This window comes from Panulirus ornatus, chromosome 52, assembly GCF_036320965.1.
Source record: "Panulirus ornatus isolate Po-2019 chromosome 52, ASM3632096v1, whole genome shotgun sequence".
NCBI classification, from domain to species: domain Eukaryota; kingdom Metazoa; phylum Arthropoda; class Malacostraca; order Decapoda; family Palinuridae; genus Panulirus; species Panulirus ornatus.
In genome coordinates, this window is record NC_092275.1 from 12,399,757 (window position 1) to 12,425,000 (window position 25,244).

The window sequence follows — 25,244 nt, forward strand, 5'->3', positions numbered from 1 at the left end:
GTGTGAAAGAAGAAATAATTGAATGTGGATAAGAGCAATGTTATTAGGTACAGTAGGGTTGAGGGAAGTCAGTTAGGAGGTAAGTTTGAATGGAGCAAAACTGGAGGAAGTGAAGTGTTTTAGATATCTGGGAGTGGATTTGGCAGCGGATGGAACCACAGAAGCGGAAGTGAATCATTGGGTGGGGGAGGGGGCGAAAGTACTGGGAGCGTTGAAGAATGTGTGGAAGACGATAACATTATCTCGGAAAGCAAAAATGTTATATGGTTGCGAGGCGTGGGCTATAGATAGAGTTGTGCGGAGGAGGGTGGATGTACTGGAAATGAGATGTTTGAGGACAATATGTGGTGTGAAGTGGTTTGATCAAGTAAGTAATAACAGGGTAAGAGAGATGTGTGGTAATAAAAAGAGTGTGGTTGAGAGAGCAGAAGAGGGTGTTTTGAAATGGTTTGGTCACATGGAGAGAATGAGTGAGGTAAGATTGACCAAGAGGATATATGTGTCAGCAGTGGAGGGAACGAGGAGTAGTGGGAGACCAAATTGGAGGTGGAAAGATGATGTGAAAAGGATTTTAAGTGATCGGGGCCTGAACACACAGGAGGGTGAAAGGCGTGCAAGGTTCCAACAATGTTGTATGGTTGCGAGGCGTGGGCTATGGATAGAGTGGTGCGCAGGAGGATGGACGTGCTGGAAATGAGATGTTTGAGGACAATGTGTGGTGTGAGGTGGTTTGATCGAGTAAGTAACGTAAGGGTAAGAGAGATGTGTGGAAATAAAAAGAGCGTGATTGAGAGAGCAGAAGAGGGTGTTTTGAAATGGTTTGGGCACATGGAGAGAATGAGTGAGGAAAGATTGACCAAGAGGATATATGTGTCGGAGGTGGAGGGAACGAGGAGAAGAGGGAGACCAAATTGGAGGTGGAAAGATGGAGTGAAAAAGATTTTGTGTGATCGGGGCCTGAACATGCAGGAGGGTGAAAGGAGGGCAAGGAATAGAGTGAATTGGAGCAATGTGGTATACCGGGGTTGACGTGCTGTCAGTGGATTGAATCAGGGCATGTGAAGCGTCTGGAGTAAACCATGGAAAGCTGTGTAGGTATGTATATTTGCGTGTGTGGACATATGTATATACATGTGTATGGGCGTGGGTTGGGCCATTTCTTTTGTCTGTTTCCTTGCGCTACCTCGCAAACGCGGGAGACAGCGACAAAGTAAAAAAAAAAAAAAAAATATATATATATATATATATATATATATATATATATATATATATATATATATATATATATAAAGATAATAAATATGTATACGTTGAAATGTTATTTATTCATTATACTTTGTCATTGTCTCCTGCGTTAGCGAGGTAGCGCAAGGAAACAGACGAAAGAATGGCCCAACCCACCCACATACACATGTATATACAAATACATCCACACACACACACATATACATACCTATACATTTCAACGTTTACATATATATACATACAACCACCTTGTGACTCGCTTCCACTTAAATGGTTCCATCCGCTGCCAAATCCACTCCCAGATATATGAAATATTTCACTTCTTCCAGCTTTTCTCCATTCAAACTTACCTCCCAATTTATTTGTCCCTCAACCCTACTGAACCTAATAACTTTGCTCTTATTCACATTTACTCTCAGCTTTCTTCTTTCACACACTTTACCAAACTCAGTCACCAGCTTCTGCAGTTTCTCACCCAAATCAGCCACCAGCGCTGTATCATCAGCGAATAACAACTGACTCACTTCCCAAACCCTCTCATCCACAACAGACCTGCATACTTACCCCTCTCTCCAAAACTCTTGCATTCACCTCCCTAAAAACCCCATCCATAAATAGATTAAACGACCATGGAGACATCACACACCGATGCCACAAACCAACATTCACTAGGAACCACTTGCTTTCCTCTCTTCCTACTCGTACACATGCCTTACATCCTCAATAGAAACTTTTCACTGCTTCTATCAACTTACCTCCCACACCATATACTCTTCATACCTTCCACAGAGCACCTCTATGAACTTTATCATATGCCTTCTCCAGATCCATCAATGCTACATACAAATCCATCTGTTTTTCCAAGTATTTCTCACATACGTTCTTCAAAGTAAACACCTGATCCACGCATCCTCTACCATTTCTGAAACCACACTGCTCTTCCCCAATCTGCTGCTATGTACATGCCTTAACCCCCTCAATCAATACCCTCCCATATAATTTCTCCGGAATACTTGACAAACTTATACCCCTGTAATTTGAACACTCACCTTTATCACCTTTGCCTTTGTACAGTGGCACTATACATGCATTCCGCCAATCCTCAGGCACTTCACCATGAATCATACATTTACTGAATATCCTCACCAACTAATTGTCAACACAGTCATCCCCTTTTTTAATAAATTCCACAGCAATACCATCCAAACCTGCTGCCTTGCCAACTTTCATCTTCCCTAAAGCTTTCACTACCTCTTCTCTGTTTACCAAATCATTCTCCCTAACCCTCTCACTTCGCACACCACCTCAACCAAATAACCTTATATCTGTCACTCTGTCATCACACACATTCAACAGACCTTCAAAATACTCACTCCATCTCTGTTTTTCTTCACTACTACTTGTTATCACCTCCCCATTTGCCCCCTTCACCCTTGTTCCCATTTGTTCTCTTGTCTTATGCACTTTATTTACCTCCTTCCAAAACATCTTTTTATTCTCCCTAAAATTTAATGATACTCTATTACCCTCTCATTTGCTCTCTTTTTCACCTCTTGCACCCTTCTCTTGACCTCTTGCCTCTTTCTTTTATGCATCTCCCAGTCTTTTGCACTATTTCCCTGCAAAATCATCCAAATGCCTCTCTCTTCTCTTTCACTAACAGTCATACCTCTTCATCCCACTACTCACTACCCTTTCTAATCTGCCCTCCTCCCACCTCTCTCATGCCACAGGCATCTTTTGCGCTAGCCATCACTGCTTTCCTAAATACATCCCATTCCTGCCCCAGTCCCCTTTTGTGATTAGCTCTCACCTTTTTCCTTTCTGCACTCAATCTCTCCTGGTACTTCCTCACACAAGTCTCCTTTCCAAGCTCACTTACTCTCACCACTCTCTTCACCCCATCATTCTCTCTTTTTTTCTGAAAACCTCTACAAACCTTCACCTTTGCCTCCACAAGATAATGATCAGACATCCTCCCAGTTACCTCTCTCAGCACATTTACATCCAGAAGTCTCTCTTTCATGCGCCTATCAATTAACACGTAATCCAATAATGCTCTCTAGCCATCTCTCCTATTTACTTGCGTATACTTATGTATATATCTCTTTTTGAACCAGGTATTCCCAATCACCAGTCCTTTTCCAGCATACAAATTTACAAGCTCTTCACCATTTCCATTTACAACACTGAACACCCCATGTACACCAATTATTCCCTCAACTGCCACATTACTCACCTTTGCATTCAAATCACCCATCACTACAACCCGATCTCATGCATCAAAGCTGCTAACACACCCGCTCAGCTGCTCCCAAAACACTTGACTTTCATGATCTTTCTTCTCATGACCAGGTGTATAGGCACCAATATTCACCCATCTCTCTCCATCCACCAGTTTTACCCATATCAATCTAGAGTTTACTTTCTTACACTCTATCACATACTCTCACGACTACTCCAGGAGTAGTGCTACTCCTTCCTTTGCTCTTGTCCTCTCAACAACCCCTGACTTTACTACCGTGACATTCCCAAACCATTCTTCCCCTTTACCCTTGAGCTTCATGTCACTCATAGCCAAAACATCCAGGTTCCTTTCCTCAAACATACTTCCTATCTCTTCTTCTTCTTCTTCTTCTTCTTCTTCTTCTTATTATTATTATTATTATTATTATTATTATTATTATTATTATTATCATTATTATACATAAACGCTGTTTCCCGCATCAGCGAGATAGCGCCAGGAAACAGATGAAGAATGGCCCCTTCACTCATATATATACAGAAATACCCATATACGCACATATACATACATATACATATCAACATATACGTACACACACAGAGACATGTACATATATACTATTTTTTTATTTTTATTTTGCTTTGTCGCTGTCTCCCGCGTTAGCGAGGTAACACAAGGAAACAGACGAAAGAATGGCCCAACCCACCCACATACACATATATATACATACACGTCCACATGCGCAAATATACATACCCATACATCTCAATGTATACATATATATACACACACAGACATTTACATATATACACATGTGCATAATTCATAGTCTGCCTTTATTCATTCCCATCGCCACCTTGCCACACATGGAATAACAACCCCCTCCCCCCTCATGTGTGCGAGGTAGCACTAGGAAAGACAACAAAGGCCCCATTCATTCACACTCAGTCTCTAGCTGTCATGTAATAATGCACCGAAACCACAGCTCCCTTTCCACATCCAGGCCCCACAGAACTTTCCATGGTTTACCCCAGACGCTTCACATGCACTGGTTCAATCCATTGACAGCATGTCGACCCCAGTATACCACATCGTTCCAATTCACTCTATTCCTTGCACGCCTTTCACCCTCCTGCATGTTCAGGCCCCAATCACTCAAAATCTTTTTCACTACATATATACATATGTACATATTCATACTTGCTTGCCTTACACACACAGAGACATATACATATATACACATGTACATATTCATACTTGCTTGCCTTCATCCATTCCTGTCGCAACCCCACCTCACAGGAAACGGCATCACCACCCCCAGCTTCAGCAAGGTAGCGCCACGAAAACAGGCAAAAAAGGCCACATTCATTCACACTCAGTCTCTAACTGTCATGTGTAATGCACCAAAACCACAGCTGCCTATCCACTTTCAGGCCCCACAAAACTTTCCATGGTTTACCCTAAATGCTTCACATGCCCTGGTTCAGTCCATTGATAGCATGTCAACCCTGGTATACGTCAGCATTCCAGTTTACTGTATTCCTTGCTTGCCTCTCACCCTCCTGTATGTTCAGGCCCCGATCACTCAAAATCTTTTTCACTCCATCCGTCCACCCCCAGTTTGATCTCCCGCTTCTCCTTGTTCCCTCCGCCTCTGACACATACATCCTCTTTGTCAACCTTTCCTCACTCATTCTCTCCATTTGTCCAAACCATTTCAACACATCCTTTTCTGCGCTCTCAAACATACTCTTTTTATTTCCACATATCTTTCTTACCCTTTCATTACTTACTTGATCAAATCACCTTACACCACATATTGTCCCCAAACAGTTACTTCCAACACATCCATCCTCCTCTGTACAACTCTATCTAAAGCCCATGCTTTGCATCCACATAACATTGTTGAACCCATTTTTTCTGGGAGATAATGTTCTTTCCTTCCACACATTCTTCATCATTCTCAGAACCTTCGCCCCCTCCCCCACCCTGTGACTCACTTCCACTTCCATGGTTCCATTCGCTGCAAGTCCACCCCCAGATATCTAAAACACTTCACTTCCTCCAATTTTTCTCCATTCAAATTTACATCCCAGTTAACCTGTCCCTCAACCCTACTGAACCTTATAACCTTGTTCTTATTCATATTAACTCCCAACTTTATCCTTTCACAATCTTTTCCAAATTCAGTCACCAACTTCTGCAGTTTCTCACATCAATCAGCCACTAGAGCTGTATCATTGGCAAACAATAACTGACTCCTTTCCCACTCCCTCTCATCCCTAAAACTCATGCATTTACCTCCCTAACAAACCCATCCATAAAAAAATTAAACAACCATGGGCACATCCTTCATAGGATGATGTAATTTTTTTCCCCTATACTTTCTTAGCATGTGTGGGAAAATGGCAGAGCATGCAGCAAGCCAGCGTGACTTTGAAAGAGCTATCAAGCTGTATAAGGAGGCTCTTCAGTATGACCCAGAACATGCTTCAACTCTCTTGGCACTAGCTAAGCTGTACATGCAAGTATGTTTTCCTGTAATTCAGTTTGTTGACACATAATTACTATGTTAATGAGTCAGAAGAAATAAGATAAGAATTTAACATGATGTGCAGCCTAGAAGTGGGCTAGTAGAGGCTTTGTCAAATCAATATATACGAGTGGATGAGAATGATTAGATGGAGAAATAGTTAGGGTATCAAATTAGTTTTGAGTTGCAGATGGTATAGGCCTAGAATATGAAAGAAAAAACAGTGATAAAAGTAGAAGAGTTTAGTAATGAAAGTATGATGTGTAACTACCAAGAGAAGTTAAATGAAAAGATAAGAGTCTGAAACAGCATAGTGTGGGTTTGATTTAATGTTGAAACTTTAAGAGTGTACCACTGGAGGCTGCTACAAAGGTGTACAATACTAATGGTACGAGTGATGTGAAGAGGATCACAGAATGGTAGAATGAAGATTTAAGGAAACTGGTTAAGGGGAAAAATAGTTTGAAATAATCTTAATCTGGCTCACTATTCAAGGCATCATAATGCTATTTGGCATCAGCTTGGTTAGGAAGGTGAAGAGATCAGCCAGCAAGAGTGACAAAGTACCCACCCCCTTTAAGATCATTGGCCTTATTGTCTCCCTCACCTCATCTGTCTGGTTTATCTTTGGTAACGTTTTGGTGTACCATGCCGAGGCCCAAAATGCTGACTTCCCCCAATATTGGTTCCAGAACAGTTGCAACAAGAGCATTTTCAATCTTGCCCTCTATGGTGTGATCATCCTGGATGCCTTTGTCATTATCTCCATCATTGTCAGCTGCATTGCCTTCATTTTGTGAAGTTGTAAGTTTAGATAAATGTTTATGGGTGGATGAGAATGTTTAGATGGAGAAATAGGGTATCATTACGAGCACCTTTGTTGATAATGTCAGTCAATACAGATAGTTGGGACACTGATGGTACTGCAGTACTGTAAAACATACGTCTGTTAAGGTAATGTGCATCATTATCTCTTTGTATTTAAGCCAGACAGATGGATGAAATGGGTTTGAGAATGGTTGACATCACCTTAGTCGTTTGGGAAATACGCCATAATGATGTGGTGTTGATGTCGAAAAGATATGCCAGTGGTATTGTTCAGTTAGTAGTCAGGTGATACTTTTTAATGACTTTTTAAGATTCAAGGGAGACCAAGTGTATTTGAAAAGCTGATTCTAGCTCCCTTGTTATTAATATTAATGACTTGGGCACACTAGAAGGAATGCTGATAGTGACTTTATTAAACAATGCAGTGTATTCTTTTACGATAGAGATGTATAAGTTTCGATCTTAAATCACATAATTATTATACATTTCAGCAGGAGTTAATATGCATTTTTAGTTGTATATTGGATAGGCCTTGATGATATTGTGTTGATGGAATGAGGATATGTCTACTGTGTTGTTTAGTTAATAGCCAGTGATTTTTAAGAATTAGCTGATATGATTCAAGAAAGATGAAGGGGATTTGTAAGATGATTCTAGCTCTCATTATTACGTCATCTTTTTCTTTCATAGTTGATCACCATTTTCTGTGTCAGAGAATTAGCGCCAGGAACAGATGACTAAAGGCCACATCCACTCACTTCCATTCTGTGGTTGTCATGTATAATGCACCAAAATCACAGTGCCCTAGCCACACCCAGGCCCCTCATACCTTTTCATGGTTTACCCTGGACGCTTCACATCCCCTGGTTCAGTCCACTGACTGCACATCGATCCCTGTGTACCACATTTTTCCTATTCACTCTCTCCCGTTCAAGCCTTTCACCCCCCTTATATATTCAGGCCGGTTTCTCAAAATCTTTTTTACTCCATCCTTCTATTTCCAATGTGGTCTCCCATTCTCCTTGTTCCCCCCCCACTCCTGACAAATATATCCTCTTTTTTTAACCTTTCCTTATTCACTTTCTCCATATGTCCAAAGCATTTCAGCACACCCTCTCCAGCTCTCTCAACCACACAATTTTTATTTCCAAAGCTCCCTCTAACCCTTTCATTACTTAATCAAACCACTTTAGTCCACGTGTTATCCTCAAACGTTTTATTTCCAGCATGCCCACCCTCCTCAGCACAGCCTCATCTACAACCCATGCCTTGGATCCATATAATGTTGTGGGACTACTATACCTTCAAACATACCCATTGTTGCCCTCTCACAAAACAATCTCTTTCCACACATTCTTCATTGCTTCCAGAGCCTTCTCCCACTCACCTTCTTTATAACTCATTTCCAATTCTCTGGTTCCATTCACTGCCATGTCCACTCCCAGGTATCTAGAACACTTCAAAAAGATGTGCAGTGCAATTGTGCTATCACAGAGGGTATGGGAGGGTGTTACAGAGCATGAATGGAATGGGTCAAGAATTTTCTGAGTGAAATGAAAGATTGGAATTGTATGCATGGGTATGTGTATATGCACTTGTGAATAAAAAGACTATATGAAGTAAGGCCTGGCCCTGAAGAGGACTTCTCTCCATGACCAGAACCTTCAATGCAGAAGAAAGACTTACAGAAGTATGGACAAGTAATGGCACTGTTTATGTTCCCATAGAATGAGCAGGATATAATACTTTAGAGTTAATATGTTTTGCCCTAAAGTATATTTGAGAGGTAGATATTTTTGACATCAGTTTGAAATTAGTGGTATTAAAAGAAAATAATGAGTAACAAAAACTTGTTCATTAATTAACTGTAAATATTATTTATTCTCTTTATTATACTTTGTCGCTGTCTCCCGCATTAACAAGGGAGCACAAGGAAACAGATGAAAGATTGGCCCAACCCAGCCACATACACGTTCACACACGCACATATATATACCTATACATTTCAATGTATACATATATATACATACACAGACATATACATATATACACATGTACATAATTCATACTTGCTGCCTTTATTCATTCCCATCACCTCCCTGCCACACATATGAAATGACAGCCCCATCTCCCTGCACACATGCGAGGTAGCACTAGGAAAAGACAACAAAGGCCACATTCCTTCACACTCAGTCCCTAGCTGTCATATATAATGCACTGAAACCACAGCAGTCTTTCCACATCTAAGCCCCACAAAACTTTCCGTGGTTTACCCCAGAAACTTCATATGCCCTGCTTCAATCCATTGACAGCACATTGACCCTGGTATACCACATCGTTTCAATTCACTATTCCTTGCACACCTTTCACCCTCCTGCATATTCAGGCCTCGATTGCTCAAAATGCTTTTCACTCCATCCTTCCACCTCCAATTTGGTCTCCCACTTCTCGTTCCCTCCATCTCTGACACATATATCCTCTTTGTCAATCTTTCCTCACTCATTCTCTCCATGTGACCAAACTATTTCAAAACACCCCATTCTGCTCTCTCAAAGACACTCTTTTTATTACCACACATATCTCTCACCCTTACATTACTTGCTCGATCAAACCACCTCACACCACATATTGTCCTCAAGCATCTCATTTCCAACACATCCACCCTCCTCTGCACAACACTATCTATAGCCCACGTCTCACAGCCATATAACATTGTTGGAACCACTATTCCCTCAAACATATCCATTCTTGCTTTCTGAGATAATGTTCTCACCTTCCACACATTCTTCAACGCTCCCAGAACTTTCACCCTGTGACTCACTTCCGCTTCCATGGTTCCATCCGCTGCCAAATCCACTCCCTGATATCTAAAACACTTCACTTCCTCCATTTTTTCTCCATTCAAACTTACCTCCCAGTTGACTTGCCCCTCAACCCTACTGTACCTAATAACCATGCTCATGTTCACATTTACTCTCACCTTTCTTCTTTCATGCACTTTACCAAACTCAGACACCAACTTCTGCAGTTTCTCATCCGAATCAGCCACCAGCACTGTATCATCAGCGAACAACAGCTGACTCACTTCCCAAGCCCCCTCATCAACAACAGACTGCATACTTGCCCCTCTCTCCAAAACTCATGCATTCACCTCCCTAACAAACCCATCCATAAACAAATTAAACAACCATGGAGACATCATGCACCCCTGCTGCAAACTGACATTCACGGAGAACCAATCACTTTCCTCTCTTCCTACTCGTACACATGCCTTACATCCTCAATAGAAACTTTTCACTGCTTCTAGCAACTTGCCTCCCACACCATATGCTCTTAATACCTTCCATAGAGCATCTCTATCACTCTATCATATGCCTTCTCCAGATCCATAAATGCCACATACAAATCCATCTGTTTTTCAAAGTATTTCTCACATACATTCTTCAAAGCAAACACCAGATCTACACATCCTCTACCACTTCTAAAACCACACTGCTCTTCTCCAATCTGATGCTCTGTACATGCCTTCACCCTCTCATTCAATACCCTCCCATATAATTTCCTAGGAATACTCAACACACTTATACCTTTGTAATTTGAACATTCACCTTTATCCTCTTTGCCTTTGTACAATGGCACTATACATGCATTCCATTAATCCTCAGGCACTTCACCATGAGCCATACATACTTTAAATATCCTTACCAACCAGTCAACAACACAATCATCCCCTTTTTTAATAAATTCCACAGCAATACCATCCAAACCCGCCACCTTGCCGGCTTTAATCTTCCACAAAGCTTTCACTACCTCTTCTTTGTAAACTGTAAAGATTACATTTTATTTACAATTACCTCTGGACCTTTTTCTAAGAGAGTCCTGATGTTACACAAGACTTCTTTCCAGAGGCTACATTACTTCCATCTGTAGGGAAATATGGACTCCTTTGGAACAAGTTTTTTGATGAGACTGTGCTCCCAATGGCACAGCTTCACCAAAAGTAACTTTTCACTTGTTGTGTAACCACATGCAGGCAGAGCTAGTAACACCATGTAAAGGATATTACATACTACATGAAGAAGCTTATGGAAACATTATGCAGAGTACTTAGGAAGGACTGTGCATAAAAGTTGTATTGAAACATTAGGAACAATAAGCAGTAATGTTTTTATTTCAATAGGGAATTCCTAGTGGGACTGGGTTTTCCTTGAAAAGATGAAACAGATGGAAAGTTATAAAATGAAGTTGTGTTTGGTAATACATTGCCAGGTACCATTTATACAAATTCAGTTTCATCACAAATTTTCTATGCTATGAATAGTATGCTATGGTTAAATGGTCTTATAATTTTGATTTACTTTTTCATTACACAGATTAATGATTTGGACCAGTGCCAGCACACTTGCATGACACTGTTAAGGACAGACAAGGAGAATGATAGTGCTACAGTGATGATGGCAGACTTGTCCTACAGAAGAAATGAATATGACACAGCCATGTTTCACTTCCAACAACTTCTTGGTGTGTATAGTGATTTTAAGGCATGTACCCATGCAAAAGAAGTGCAAGTTGTTTATTCATACTTCTGTAAGTGTATCAATGAAGCATATTCTGTTTTCTGAGGGTGACAGGAAGAGAGTGCAATGTACTGGTAAGGTATTTTAACATTATGACAAACAGGGGAAACAAAATGAATTATTTTTTTGATAATATTAGTAGATGGTAATACTTTTTCTTTGGTGTTAGCTGAGATGGCTTGGGCAACTAAGGCAATCAATGCTGTATATATATTTTGTTCGTACATATTTGCCATTTCCCACTTCAGCAAGGTAGCAACAATGACAGATGACTAAACCTTAGAGGGAAAAATCCTCACTGGGCCCCCTTCTCTGTTCCTTCTTTTGGAAAAGTAAAACATTAGGGAAGGATTTCCAGCCCCCACTCCCACCCCTTTTAGTCACCTTCTACAACACACTGGGAATAGGTGGGAAATGGCAAATACGTATGAAAAAAATATTTTATCTATTTATTTATTATACTTTGTTGCTGTCTCCCACGTTAGCAAGGTTGTGAAAGGAAACAGACGAAAGAATGGCCCAACCCACCCACATACATATGTTTATACATACACTTCCACACATGCACATATACATATCTATACATCTCAACGTATACATATATATACACACTCAGACATATATACACATGTACATAATTCATACTGTCTGCTCTTATTCATTCCCATCAACACCCCGCCACACATGAAATGAAAACCCTCTCCCCCCGCATGTGCGCGAGGTAGCGCTAGGAAAAGACAACAAAGGCCCCATTCGTTCACACTCAGTCTCTAGCTGTCATGTATAATGCACCAAAACCACAGCTCCCTTTCCACATCTGGGCCCCACAAAACTTTCCATGGTTTACCCCAGACTTCACATGCCCTGGTTCAATCCATTGACAGCATGTCGACCCTGGTATACCACATCATTCCAGTTCACTCTATTCCTTGCACGCCTTTCACCCTCCTGCATGTTCAGGCCCCAATCGCTCAAAACATTTTTCACTCCATCCTTCTACCTCCAATTTGGTCTCCCAACTTCTCCTCGCTCCCTCCACCTCTGACACATATATCCTCTTGGTCAATCTTTCTTCACTCATTCTGTCCATTTGACCAGACCATTTCAATACACTCTCGTCTGCTCTCTCAACCACACTTTTTATTACCTCTTATCTCTCTTACGCTTTCATTACTTACTTGATCAAACCACCTCACACCACATATTGTCCTCAAACTTCTTATTTCCAACACATCCACCCTCCTCTGCACAACCCTATGTATCACCCACGCCTTGCAACAATATAACATTGTTGGATCCAATATTCCTTCAAACATACCCATTTTTGCTCTCCGAGATAATGATCTCGTTTTCCACACATTCTTCAATGCTCCCAGAACCTTAGCTCCCCTCCCCCACCCTGTGACTCACTTCCGCTTCCATGGTTCCACCCGCTGCCAGATCCACTCCCAGATATCTAGAACACTTCACTTCCTCCAGTTTTTCTCCATTCCAACTTACCTCCCAATTTGTTTGTCCCTCATGCCTTCTGAACCTAATAACCTTGCTCTTATTCACATTTACTCTCAGCTTTCTTCTTTCACACACTTTACCAAACTCAGTCACCAACTTCTGCAGTTTCCCACCCAAATCAGCCACCAGCGCTGTATCATCAATGAACAACAACTGACTCACTTCCCAATCCCTCTCATCCACAACAGACTGCATGCTTGCCCCTCTCTCCAAAACTCTTGCATTCACCTCTCTAACAACCCCATCCATAAACAAATTAAACAACCATATATTATACTTAATTGCCGTCTCCTGCATCAGCAAGGTAGCGCAAGGAAATAGACGAGGAATAGCCAAACCCACCCACATACACATGCATATACATAAGCACCCATACATGCACATATACATGCATATACCTTTCAGTGCATACATACATATACATATATACACATTTACATATTCATACTGCCTTCAGCCTTTCCCGTCGCAACTCACCACACATGAAATAGCATCTCTTTACCAGCACTTTCTGAGTACACAGCTCAGGAACTTAATTTTGCAAAAGCAAGCTGTACTGTGTAATTGGTATACATGGATTAAACAGCACACCAATAATTTATGGAAAAGTGATTTGCTGATGCCATCATAAGTATGGGAAAGATGAATCTCTCACTGTAGGTTGTCTTTTTCACCTAGAATCTTAATTTATTTTTTGCAGATCGTCGACCAGCATATTTTCCAGCCTTAGCAAGACTTGTGGAGGTTATGCGCAGAACAGGCACTCTAGATGAGGCTGGGCCATATCTAGACCGAGCAGAACAAGCCACTCTAAGACCAAATACAGACCCGGGTTACAACTTCTGCAGAGGGCTGTATGAATGGTAAGTTCCTATTTTCATGTTTTTGCCAAGAATTTTCACAAGGATTCAAAGGTTATTCCTATATTGTAGAGATCAAGTGCTATGCATGATTTATTTGTATACGTCTCCCATAAATATTATTAGTGGTCATATCCCAATCATTTGAATGACAAATAGTAATGGAAATAGTAGATAAGAAATTCAGTGTTGTCACAGGATTTGTTTTTCTTCAGTTGACATTATGCAAGAAAGTTATCTTGAATTCTTAATGTTACACAGTGAAGCATCTTCAAAATGAAAAATGGGCAGACCAGTTCATAAAAGGTTAAAAGGATAAACATAAAAGTAGTGAATAAATGTGTCTGTTGTTACACTTTTCACACTAAAAGATTGCCTACTCTCAAGTCTTACTAAGAGGTTATGTATGGTCTTCTTTAGTTACTAAGAGGTTATGTATGGTCTTCTTTAGTTAATTAACCATAATTTCCTTTGCTCTACATAGAGGTTAAGGCCTTTTATTACATATAATCCACAATTTCTGCTAATTTTATTTTGCTACATAGTAATGCTATATTATTACAAATATCAGAGATTTAACATCTCTCACTACAGGTATTTGGGAAACCCAAATGCTGCTCTCAAGTACTTCAACAAAGCACGAAAAGACCAAGAATGGGGTCAGCGTGCAATCTACAGCATGATAGAAATTTGTCTCAACCCTGACAATGACACCATTGGCGGTGAGACTTTTGAGTCAGTTGACAGTGAAGTCAATCAGTCAGGAGCAAGGGACACTCTGGATATGGCTATCAGAACAGCTGATAAGTTACTAAAGGTAAGGAGTGCTATTGCAAATTACATAATTTTCCCATTACAGAACTGCCTTTCCTCATTTTTTGTTTCCACAAAGTGCCATGTATTTGCTTTCATGGCCCATAAGATTATCATTCATGAAAAGTTTGGAATAGATTATTCATACTGAAATGATTAGTTACAGACCTTGTTTGACAAGGCAAAGAGTCTTGCCCTATATGCATGCCATCAGAATGCTGCACTTGGTGGCATCTTACCAACAGGAACCTTCAACATATATTTTCTTTTTCATACTTGATCACCATTTCCTTTGTTGGCAAAGTAGAACCAGGAGTAAACAAAGAAAGGCTGCATTCATTCACATACAGTTTCTAGCTGTCATGTGCAGTGCATGGAAACCACAGTCCACTCTACACAACATATTAGGATAGTGAAACAATAATGAATTTCTCATTTCTTAGCCATGTAATGGCAGACCTAGTGTTTAACTGCCTGCATTAGGTATTTCAGTCCACCAAAGACTGGTCTCCAAAACAACTTATGAATTAACAGACTTAACTGTAACCAGAATTTTGCTTATATTTGAGAGTGGTTGAAGTTTCTCTGGTGACTTTAAAGCTGAAAACTTGTGTACTTTACTGTTAATAAAACTGTTAATAAATAAAAACATTTTATCTTATCTCAGTATTTCCTCTGCTTATATATGCTGAATATGAAAATATCTTTTCAACTTCATCCCACTCTAAAGTACCAGTACCTCTAATATTCTCTCTTCCTTGTGTATGATGAATATTGCTTTCAGCATTTTATTTCAGTGAATTACTCATTTCTTTGCCAGGAACTGCACCCAAAGCCTGGAGACCAGCAAGTGAGTCTTCAAATCCTCACAAACTTCCTTCTGCTGGCTACTAAGCAGAAGGCCAATGCAGAGCGAGCTTTGCAGGAGTTCATGAACATCGCCAGTCAGGACAGTTATAAGGATCATGTGGGAGCAATACTTGGGATGGCTACAGCCTACATGATACTTAAGCAGGTTAGTGAAATCATGTCTACACATGTGAGAAAAGGAGATGTTTAGTCAGCTGGTCATTAGGCAGTTTTGTAACTTACATGTCAAGAATTGTGGTGATGTATGTTTGTCTGTGAAATGAGTGTTGGACAGTTGAGTAAGTGTTCAATTTCTTTAACATGAAAGTTACATTGACCATGATGGGTCCTTTGATATGTTTAGTCTGTGTTTGTAGTGATAAGGAGATGGGTAGGTGGATAATAATATGGTTAAGTAAAGATTTGCATTGCATGGGTCAAGCAAAAAAAACTCAAAGCTTGAAAGAGTATATTTGAGTGTAGTAAGTTATATAGAGAGAAAAACCAGAGGTAAAGAAGGGAGAAATATGCAGTGTACTTCAGATGGATGCCTCGATATAGGAATCTGAATGTGACTCGGGTGTTTGTGTGTAGTTTCTGCATAAACCTTTATACTAAAATACCTGGGAAAGTATTTAGGTAATGAAAAGATAAAGCAGAACCAGAATATTCAAAGATTGTATTTTTTAAAAGGGTATGCCTGAAATGCTCTGGTGCACAGTAGGATGGTGTATTTGGATGGAGATGGATTGCCATGCAGTCTTCAGATCTGAAGATCATATTCCAACAATGCTGTTACTCCACTAAAAGATTGCTGAGATGTTATTTTCCTCTTCTTAGACACCACGTGCTCGAAATCAGCTCAAACGTCTTGCTAAAGCTGTCTGGAACTTTGAAGATGCTGAATACCTTGAAAGGTGTTGGCTGCTTTTAGCAGATATATATGTACAGACTGGAAAATATGACATGGCAACAGATTTACTTAAGGTAGGAAAATAGTTTCTTCAGAGTTATGTAATCCTGTCAATAACCAACTCCAAACACATGAAACTGCTACTTATGATCATATATATATATATATATATATATATATATATATATATATATTTTTTTTTGCAGGGAAAAAATGAAATTGAGTGGGATACATATAAAAGAAAGAGACAGGAGGTCAAGAGAAAGGTGCAAGAGGTGAAAAAAAGGGCAAATGAGAGTTGGGGTGAGAGAGTATCATTAAATTTTAGGGAGAATAAAAAGATGTTCTGGAAGGAGGTAAATAAAGTGCGTAAGACAAGGGAGCAAATGGGAACTTCAGTGAAGGGCGCAAATGGGGAGGTGATAACAAGTAGTGGTGATGTGAGAAGGAGATGGAGTGAGTATTTTGAAGGTTTGTTGAATGTGTTTGATGATAGAGTGGCAGATATAGGGTGTTTTGGTCGAGGTGGTGTGCAAAGTGCGAGGGTTAGGGAAAATGAGTTGGTAAACAGAGAAGAGGTAGTAAAAGCTTTGCGGAAGATGAAAGCCGGCAAGGCAGCAGGTTTGGATGGTATTGCAGTGGAATTTATTAAAAAAGGGGGTGACTGTATTGTTGACTGGTTGGTAAGGTTATTTAATGTGTGTATGACTCATGGTGAGGTGCCTGAGGATTGGCGGAATGCGTGCATAGTGCCATTGTACAAAGGCAAAGGGGATAAGAGTGAGTGCTCAAATTACAGAGGTATAAGTTTGTTGAGTATTCATGGTAAATTATATGGGAGGGTATTGATTGAGAGGGTGAAGGCATGTACAGAGCATCAGATTGGGGAAGAGCAGTGTGGTTTCAGAAGTGGTAGAGGATGTGTGGATCAGGTGTTTGCTTTGAAGAATGTATGTGAGAAATACTTAGAAAAGCAAATGGATTTGTATGTAGCATTTATGGATCTGGAGAAGGCATATGATAGAGTTGATAGAGATGCTCTGTGGAAGGTATTAAGAATATATGGTGTGGGAGGCAAGTTGTTAGAAGCAGTGAAAAGTTTTTATCGAGGATGTAAGGCATGTGTACGTGTAGGAAGAGAGGAAAGTGATTGGTTCTCAGTGAATGTAGGTTTGCGGCAGGGGTGTGTGATGTCTCCATGGTTGTTTAATTTGTTTATGGATGGGGTTGTTAGGGAGGTGAATGCAAGAGTTTTGGAAAGAGGGGCAAGTATGAAGTCTGTTGGGGATGAGAGAGCTTTCCCAAGCTCTCTCATCCCCAACAGTTGTTGTTCGCTGATGATACAGCGCTGGTGGCTGATTCATGTGAGAAACTGCAGAAGCTGGTGACTGAGTTTGGTAAAGTGTGTGAAAGAAGAAAGTTAAGAGTAAATGTGAATAAGAGTAAGGTTATTAGGTACAGTAGGGTTGAGGGTCAATTCAATTGGGAGGTGAGTTTGAATGGAGAAAAACTGGAGGAAGTGAAGTGTTTTAGATATCTGGGAGTGGATCTGGCAGCGGATGGAACCATGGAAGCGGAAGTGGATCATAGGGTGGGAGAGGGGGCGAAAATTCTGGGAGCCTTGAAGAATGTGTGGAAGTCGAGAACATTATCTCGGAAAGCAAAAATGGGTATGTTTGAAGGAATAGTGGTTCCAACAATGTTGTATGGTTGCGAGATGTGGACTATGGATGGAGTTGTGCGCAGGAGGATGGATGTGCTGGAAATGAGATGTTTGAGGACAATGTGTGGTGTGAGGTGGTTTGATCGAGTAAGTAACGTAAGGGTAAGAGAGATGTGTGGAAATAAAAAGAGCGTGGTTGAGAGAGCAGAAGAGGGTGTTTTGAAATGGTTTGGTCACATGGAGAGAATGAGTGAGGAAAGATTGACCAAGAGGATATATGTGTCGGAGGTGGAGGGAACGAGGAGAAGAGGGAGACCAAATTGGAGGTGGAAAGATGGAGTGAAAAAGATTTTGTGTGATCGGGGCCTGAACATGCAGGAGGGTGAAAGGAGGGCAAAGAATAGAGTGAATTGGAGCGATGTGGTATACCGGGGTTGACGTGCTGTCAGTGGATTGAATCAAGGCATGTGTATGGGGGTGGGTTGGGCCATTTCTTTCGTCTGTTTCCTTGCGCTACCTCGCAAACGCGGGAGACAGCGACAAAGCAAAAAAAAAAAAAAAAAAAAAAAAAAAATATTACATCATCGATTTGTATGGAGAAGTTTATGAGGGTTAAATCATGAATACTTGTCCAACAAGCTAGTGTAATCAGACATGTGTAAACACTCCAAGGCCTGTTTCTCAAAACCATAAAACTTTGAAGCCATTTGGCTCAAACTTTCTCTACCCTTAGAAACTTTGCTTTCGTCCTTTGTGCATTACCCTCAGTTCATCCAGACTCCACCTGTTCAAGGTTAAACGAAGAGTGAAAAGTCACCTTTGGTGAGGTTACAGTATTAGAGTCTAATCAAAGAACATTTCCATGCTATTGGAAGTAGAGCAGCCTTTGGCTGCATGACCCATTACAGAGGTCCTGGGTAGCACCAGTCCTGTCATAAGCCTTCTTTTCCCTTTATAAATTTCAGAATACCACAATCCAGTCCTTTAACAACAAACATGTTAGGCATAAACATATCCTCAGCTCTATCCTGGAAACCCAATAAAGTCTGCTTCCCAAAAGCTAGGGGTCCTTTATAGGTGCTGTAATCCCTGCTGGCAACTATTCCATAACTAAAGCTCACATATCTTGGGTGGTTCTTCACTTACCTTTCTATTAGCAAGAGTGGAATATAAAGCCATCTGTCTTGTTAATTCTTCAGGTATCTTATCTCTGCATCTATCCCTTCCTGTCCACCATGATGATGATGTCCTATCTCTCTTTGCAAGTACTATTTCGACCACTTCTCCCATGAGCTGCTTGCGTGTTCCTGCTACTAAGGCTTAGATGCATGGCATGCATTTGACTGTTGTTTCCTACTTGGAGAGTGGTCACAGAAGGGTTGACCATTATGATACCACCTTCTCTCCTTGAACAACAAAACTTTTGAATTCTCTTTCATCTTTTCCTTGAACAACAAAACTTTCGAATTCTCTAATCTTTCTCTTTTCCTGTAAACTTTATAAGAATCAGTTCTACGAACACTTATGATACCCTGATTATTTTCATCAGTCTTTTTCTCTTCATCCATGATGGCCATAATTGGGATATGTTTTACCTGTGCCATGTTGATCACTGTAGAAGAAAAAATCACAGATAACATAAGTTCAGGAGTTAAGTGAATTGAGGAAGGTTGTGGATGTTATCACTTTTTCCTTTTCAACACATGATGAAGTTAATATCTACAGTCAGCACATAACTTGCTGGATGAGACTTTATGCTAAACATTTACTTTTGTTTCTTGCTTTTTAGAGAGTCTTACAACACAACCGTTCGTGCATGAAAGCCTATGAGTATATGGGCTTCATTATGGAAAAGGAGCAGAGTTACCGTGATGCTGCATACAACTATGAACAGGCATGGAAGTTTAGTGGTAATACAAATCCCATGATTGGTAAGATGTTATTTGATGCCCAAGTGGGTTTTTTCATAGGTTAGCCACACAGACATGGCTTATTTGATGTGTATATATCATCCTTGAGAAACATTCAGGAAGTAGCAATCCCCTTAGATATAAAGATTAAGTAGGGGGCTGTCTTTCACCACAAATAACTGTGATGTGCCCTACTTTGAGGGCTCTTGTGGAATGAAGAGGAGCAAGGGGTAGGAGGAAAGTTGGTGTCATTTTCCCTATGGAGAAATTAAGTCTCATGAGACTGATTTTGTGTTGGACATCTGAGAGTAAGGCTAATCATGGATGATATAAATGTCAGCTAATTAAATGCCATAGCTGCTCTGAGGACTATGAAACTTTAATTGCAGTGCACATAGCTGAAATACTTCGTATATCTTTCCTCTGGCGTGGATGTGGAAAGGGAGCTGTGGTTTCAGTGCATAACACATGACAGCTAGAGACTGAGTGTGAACGAATGTGGCCATTTTTCCTAGTGCCACCTCTTGGGGTGGGTTGTGCTATTTCATGTATGGCAGGGTGGCGATGGGAATGGATGAAGGCAGCAAGTATGAATATGTACGTGTGTATATATGTATGTGTATGTATACGTTGAAATGTATAGGTATGTATATGTGCATGTGTGGGCGTGTATTTATATACATGTGTAGGTGGGTGGGTTGGGCCCTTCTTTCGTCTGTTTCCTTGCGCTACCTCACTAGTGTGGAAAATGGTGATTAAGTATAATAATAATAATAATAATAATAATAACAATAATAATAATAATATATATATTTATTTATTCATTTACATATTCTATTTATTATATGTTGTTGCTGTCTCCCGCAGTAGCGCAAGGAAACAGACAAAACAATGGCCCAACCCACCCACACATACATATATATACATAAATGCCCACACACACACACACACACATATACATATCTATACATTTCAACATATACTTATACATACACAGACATATACATATATACACATGTACATAATTCATACATGCTGCCTTTATCCATTCCCTCTGCTACCCCGCCACATATGAAATGGCACCCACCACACGTGTGCACAAGGTAGCACCAGGAAAAGACAACAAAGGCCACATTCGTTCACACTCAGTCTCTAACTGTCTTGTGTAATGCACCGAAACCACAGCTCCCTTTCCACTTCCAGGCCCCACAAAACTTTCCATGGTTTACCCCAGACGCTTCACATGCCCAGGCTCAATCCATTGACAGCACGTCAGCCCCGGTATACCACATCGTTCCAATTCACTCTGTTCCTTGCAAGCCTTTCACCTTTCAATATGTTCAGGTCCCAATCACTAAAAATCTTTTTCACTCCATCCTTCCACCTCCAGTTTGGTCTCCCACTTCTCCTTGTTCCCTCCACCTCTAACACATATAGCCTCTTTGTCAATCTTTCCTCACTCATTCTCTCCATGTGACCAAACCATTTCAGTACATCCTCTTCTGCTCTCTCAACCACACTCTTTTTGTTACAACTCATCTCTCTCACCCTTTCATTACTTACTCAATCAAACCACCTCACACCACGTATTGTCCTCAAACATCTCATTTCCAACACATACACCCTCCTCTGTATAACCCTATCTATAGCCCATGCCTCGCAACCATATAACATTGTTGGAACCACTATTCCTTCAAAGATACCCATTTTTGCTCTCCGAGATAACGTTCTCACCTTCCACACTTTCTTCAATGCTCCCAGAACCTTCACCCCCTCCCCCACCCTGTGATTCACTTCTGCTTCCATGGTTCTATCCACTTCCAAATCCACTCCCAGATATCTAAAACACTTCACTTACTCCAGTTTCTCTCCATTCAAACTTACCTCCCAGTTAACTTCTCCCTCAACCCTACTGAACCTAATAACCTTGTTCTTATTCACATTTACTCTCAGCTTTCTTCTTTCCCACACTTTACCAAATTCAGTCACCAACTTCTGCAGTTTCTCACCTGGATCAGCCACCAGCGCTGTATCATCAGCGAACAACAACTGACTCACTTCCCAAGACCTCTCATTCACAAGAGACCACATACTTGCCCCTCTTTCCAAAACTTGCATTAACCTCCCTGACAACCCCCTCCAAAAACAAATTAAACAACCATAGAGACATCACGCACCCCTGCAGAAAATCGATATTCACTGGGAAATAATCACTTTCCTCTCTTCCTACTCATACACATGCCTTACATCCTCAATAAAAACTTTTCACTGCATCTAGCAACTTACCTCCCACACCATATAATCTTAATACCTTCCACAAAGCACCTCTATCAACTCTATCATATGCCTTCTCCAGATGCTACATACAAATCCATCTGTTTTTCTAAGTATTTCTCACATACATTCTTCAAAGCAAACACCTGATCCACACATCCTCTACCACTTCTGAAACCACACTGCTCTTCCCCAACCTGATGCTCTGTACATGCTTTCACCCTCTCAATCAATACCCTCCCATATGATTTCCCAGGAATAGTCAACAAACTTATACCTCTGTAATTTGAACACTCACCTTTATCCCCTTTGCCTTTGTACAATGGCACTATGTATGCATTCCGCCAGTCCTCTGGCACCACCATGAATCATACATACACTAAATAACCTCACCAACCAGTCAGCAATACAGTCACCCCCTTTTTTAATAAATTCCACTGCAATACCATCCAAACCCTCCGCCTTGCCGGCTTTCATCTTCCCCAAAGCTTTCACTGCCTCTTCTCTGTTTACCAAACCATTCTCCCTCACCCTCTCACTTTGCACACCACCTCAACCAAAACACCCTATATCTGCCACTCTATCAAACACATTCAACAAACCTTCAAAATACTCACTCAATCTCCTTCTCACTTCACCACTACTTGTTTTTACCTCCCCATTAACCCCCTTCACCGATGTTCCCATTTGTTCTCTTATGCACTTTATTTACCTCCTTCCAACACATCTTTTCATTTTCCCTAAAATTTAATGATACTCTCTCACCTCAACTCTCAATTGCCCTCTTTTTCACCTCTTGCACCTTTCTCTTGACCTCTCGCTCTTTCTTTTATACATCTCCCAATCATTTGCACTATTTCCCTGTAAAAATCATCTAAATGCCTCTCTCTTCTCTTTCACTAACAATCTTACTTCTTCCCACCACTCACTACCTTTTCTAATCTTCCCACCTCCCTCCTTTCTCATGCCACAGGTATCTTTTGCACAAGCCATCACTGCTTCCCTAAATACATCCCATTTTTCCCCAACTCCCCTTACATTATTTGCTCTCACCTTTCCTTTTTCCATTCTGCACTCAATCTCTTCTGGTACTTCCTCACACAAGTCTCCTTTCCAAGTTCACTTACTCTCACCACTCTCTTCACCCCAACATTCTCCCTTGTTTTCTGAAAACAGCTACAAATCTTCACCTTTGCCTCCACAAGATAATAATCAGACATCCCTCCAGTTGCCCCTCTCAGCACATTATCATGCAAAAGTCTCTCTTTCACGTGCCTATCAATTAACACATAATCCAATAATGCTCTCTGGCCATCTCTCATACTTACATACGTATACTTATGTATATATCTCTTTTTAAACCAGGTATTCCCAATCACCAGTCCTTTTTCAGCACACAAATCTACAAGCTCTTCACCATTTCCATTTACAACACTGAAGACCCCAAGTACACCAATTATACCCTCAACTGCCACATTACTCACCTTTGCATTCAAATCACCCATCACTATAACCCGGTCCCATGCATCAAAGCTGCTACAACACTAACTCAGCTGCTCCCAAAACACTTGCCTCTCATGATCTTCCTTCTCATGGCCAGGTGCATAGGCACCAATAATCACCCATCTCTCTCCATCCGCTTTCAGTTCTACCCATATCAGTCTTAGAGTTTACTTTCTTACACTCTATCACGAACTCCCAGAACTCCTGCTTCAGGAGTAGTGGTACTCCTTCCTTTGCTCTTGTCCTATCACTAACCCCTGACTTTACTCCCAAGACATTCCCAGACCACTCTTCCCCTTTACCCTTGAGCTTCGTTTCACTCAGAGCCAAAGCATCCAGGTTCCTTTCCTCAAACATACTACCTATCTCTTCTTTTTTCTCATCTTGGTTACATCCAAGCACATTTAGACACCCCAATCTGAGCCTTCGAGGAGGATGAGCACTCCCTGCATTTTATATATTATACTTATTATAAATAATCGTTGTTTCCCATGTCAGCGAGATAGCGCCAGAAAACAGATGAAGAATGGCCCATCCACTCATAAACACACATATATATGAATATATACATAAATGCCCAAATACACACATATACATACACAGACATTACATATATATACACATGTACTTATTCATGCATGGCTTCATCCATTCCTGTCACTACCCTGCCCCTCAGGTAAACAGCATTGCTATATGTATATGTGCACATGTTGATATGTATGTATATGTACAAGTATGGGTGTGTATGTATATATGAGTGGCTGGGTCTTTCTTCGTCTGTTTCCTGCACTAACTCGCTGATGCAGAAGCTGGTGATCTTATCCTGCATGTTCCACCCATCAAAAATAGTTATACCACCCAGAGTACCACTGACAGTTCTTCACCTGTCAAGCACAACAAACCTGACCTAACCCAACCCAACCCAATTTTGAGAGAAAAATATCCATCAGATGTGACTTAAGTGCCAGCTGATTAACATAAAAAATTTGGTTTTGCATAACATATATATAATGGAAACATTTCTGGGGAGTTTATTGTACATTGTAAAAGGTATTATACAGTGTATTCAAGGGGTGTAAAATGCATCAGATGAGTTGTGTTTTCCTTACAGCATACCTGAGTAGGCTGAGTTCTTGGGTGCTTACAACTCATAACCAGTACTGTGCAGATTTCTTTATAATTATTACTCCATTATTATTCTGCTTCAGTTGTATCAGAGTACATTTTCTTTGTCATAATTATTTATACTTGATGTTTCAGTTAATGAAACTAACAGCTTAGGTTTACTTTGCACTATAATGTTCTGACTTTTCTGCAAATGACAGTAATGACAAGGCTGAGTATTCAATCTAACTGTGCTCACATTTTGTGAAGATCATCAAGACCAGTCTTACAAGACATTACAGATAAATTTTTACCAAAAAGACCTGACAGATCTTCATAATTCACTATATCCCAGAATTGGTTGAAACAAAGGGAGGTGTGAGCCTGTTGCCAACTTAGGGTATGGCAAGGCACA

General features: G+C 40.6%; 2 protein-coding genes across 6 annotated transcripts in view; one reads left to right on the forward strand and one right to left on the reverse strand.

The window, feature by feature from the left end:
* The window catches only part of LOC139765067 (tetratricopeptide repeat protein 21B-like), a 171,045-nt gene that overhangs the window by 136,947 nt on the left and 8,854 nt on the right, over positions 1-25,244 (forward strand). Inside the window, exons 20-26 of the mRNA XM_071692184.1 lie at positions 5,883-6,018; positions 11,225-11,372; positions 13,641-13,803; positions 14,395-14,617; positions 15,434-15,628; positions 16,303-16,449; positions 19,828-19,969. Coding sequence (XP_071548285.1) covers positions 5,883-6,018; positions 11,225-11,372; positions 13,641-13,803; positions 14,395-14,617; positions 15,434-15,628; positions 16,303-16,449; positions 19,828-19,969 — 1,154 coding nt within the window. The remainder of the gene's footprint in view (positions 1-5,882; positions 6,019-11,224; positions 11,373-13,640; positions 13,804-14,394; positions 14,618-15,433; positions 15,629-16,302; positions 16,450-19,827; positions 19,970-25,244) is intronic.
* LOC139765066 (deoxynucleoside kinase-like) overlaps positions 15,682-25,244 on the reverse strand; it is a 49,352-nt gene continuing 39,789 nt past the window's right edge. For 2 of the 5 annotated variants that reach the window (XM_071692177.1, XM_071692179.1), the window contains exon 9: positions 17,634-19,650. In XM_071692177.1, coding sequence (XP_071548278.1) covers positions 19,352-19,650 — 299 coding nt within the window. In that variant the 3' untranslated portion in view covers positions 17,634-19,351. Of the gene's footprint in view, positions 16,372-17,632; positions 19,651-25,244 lie in introns of those variants that run through there. The other 3 variants (XM_071692181.1, XM_071692180.1, XM_071692176.1) reach the window with 3 other exon arrangements.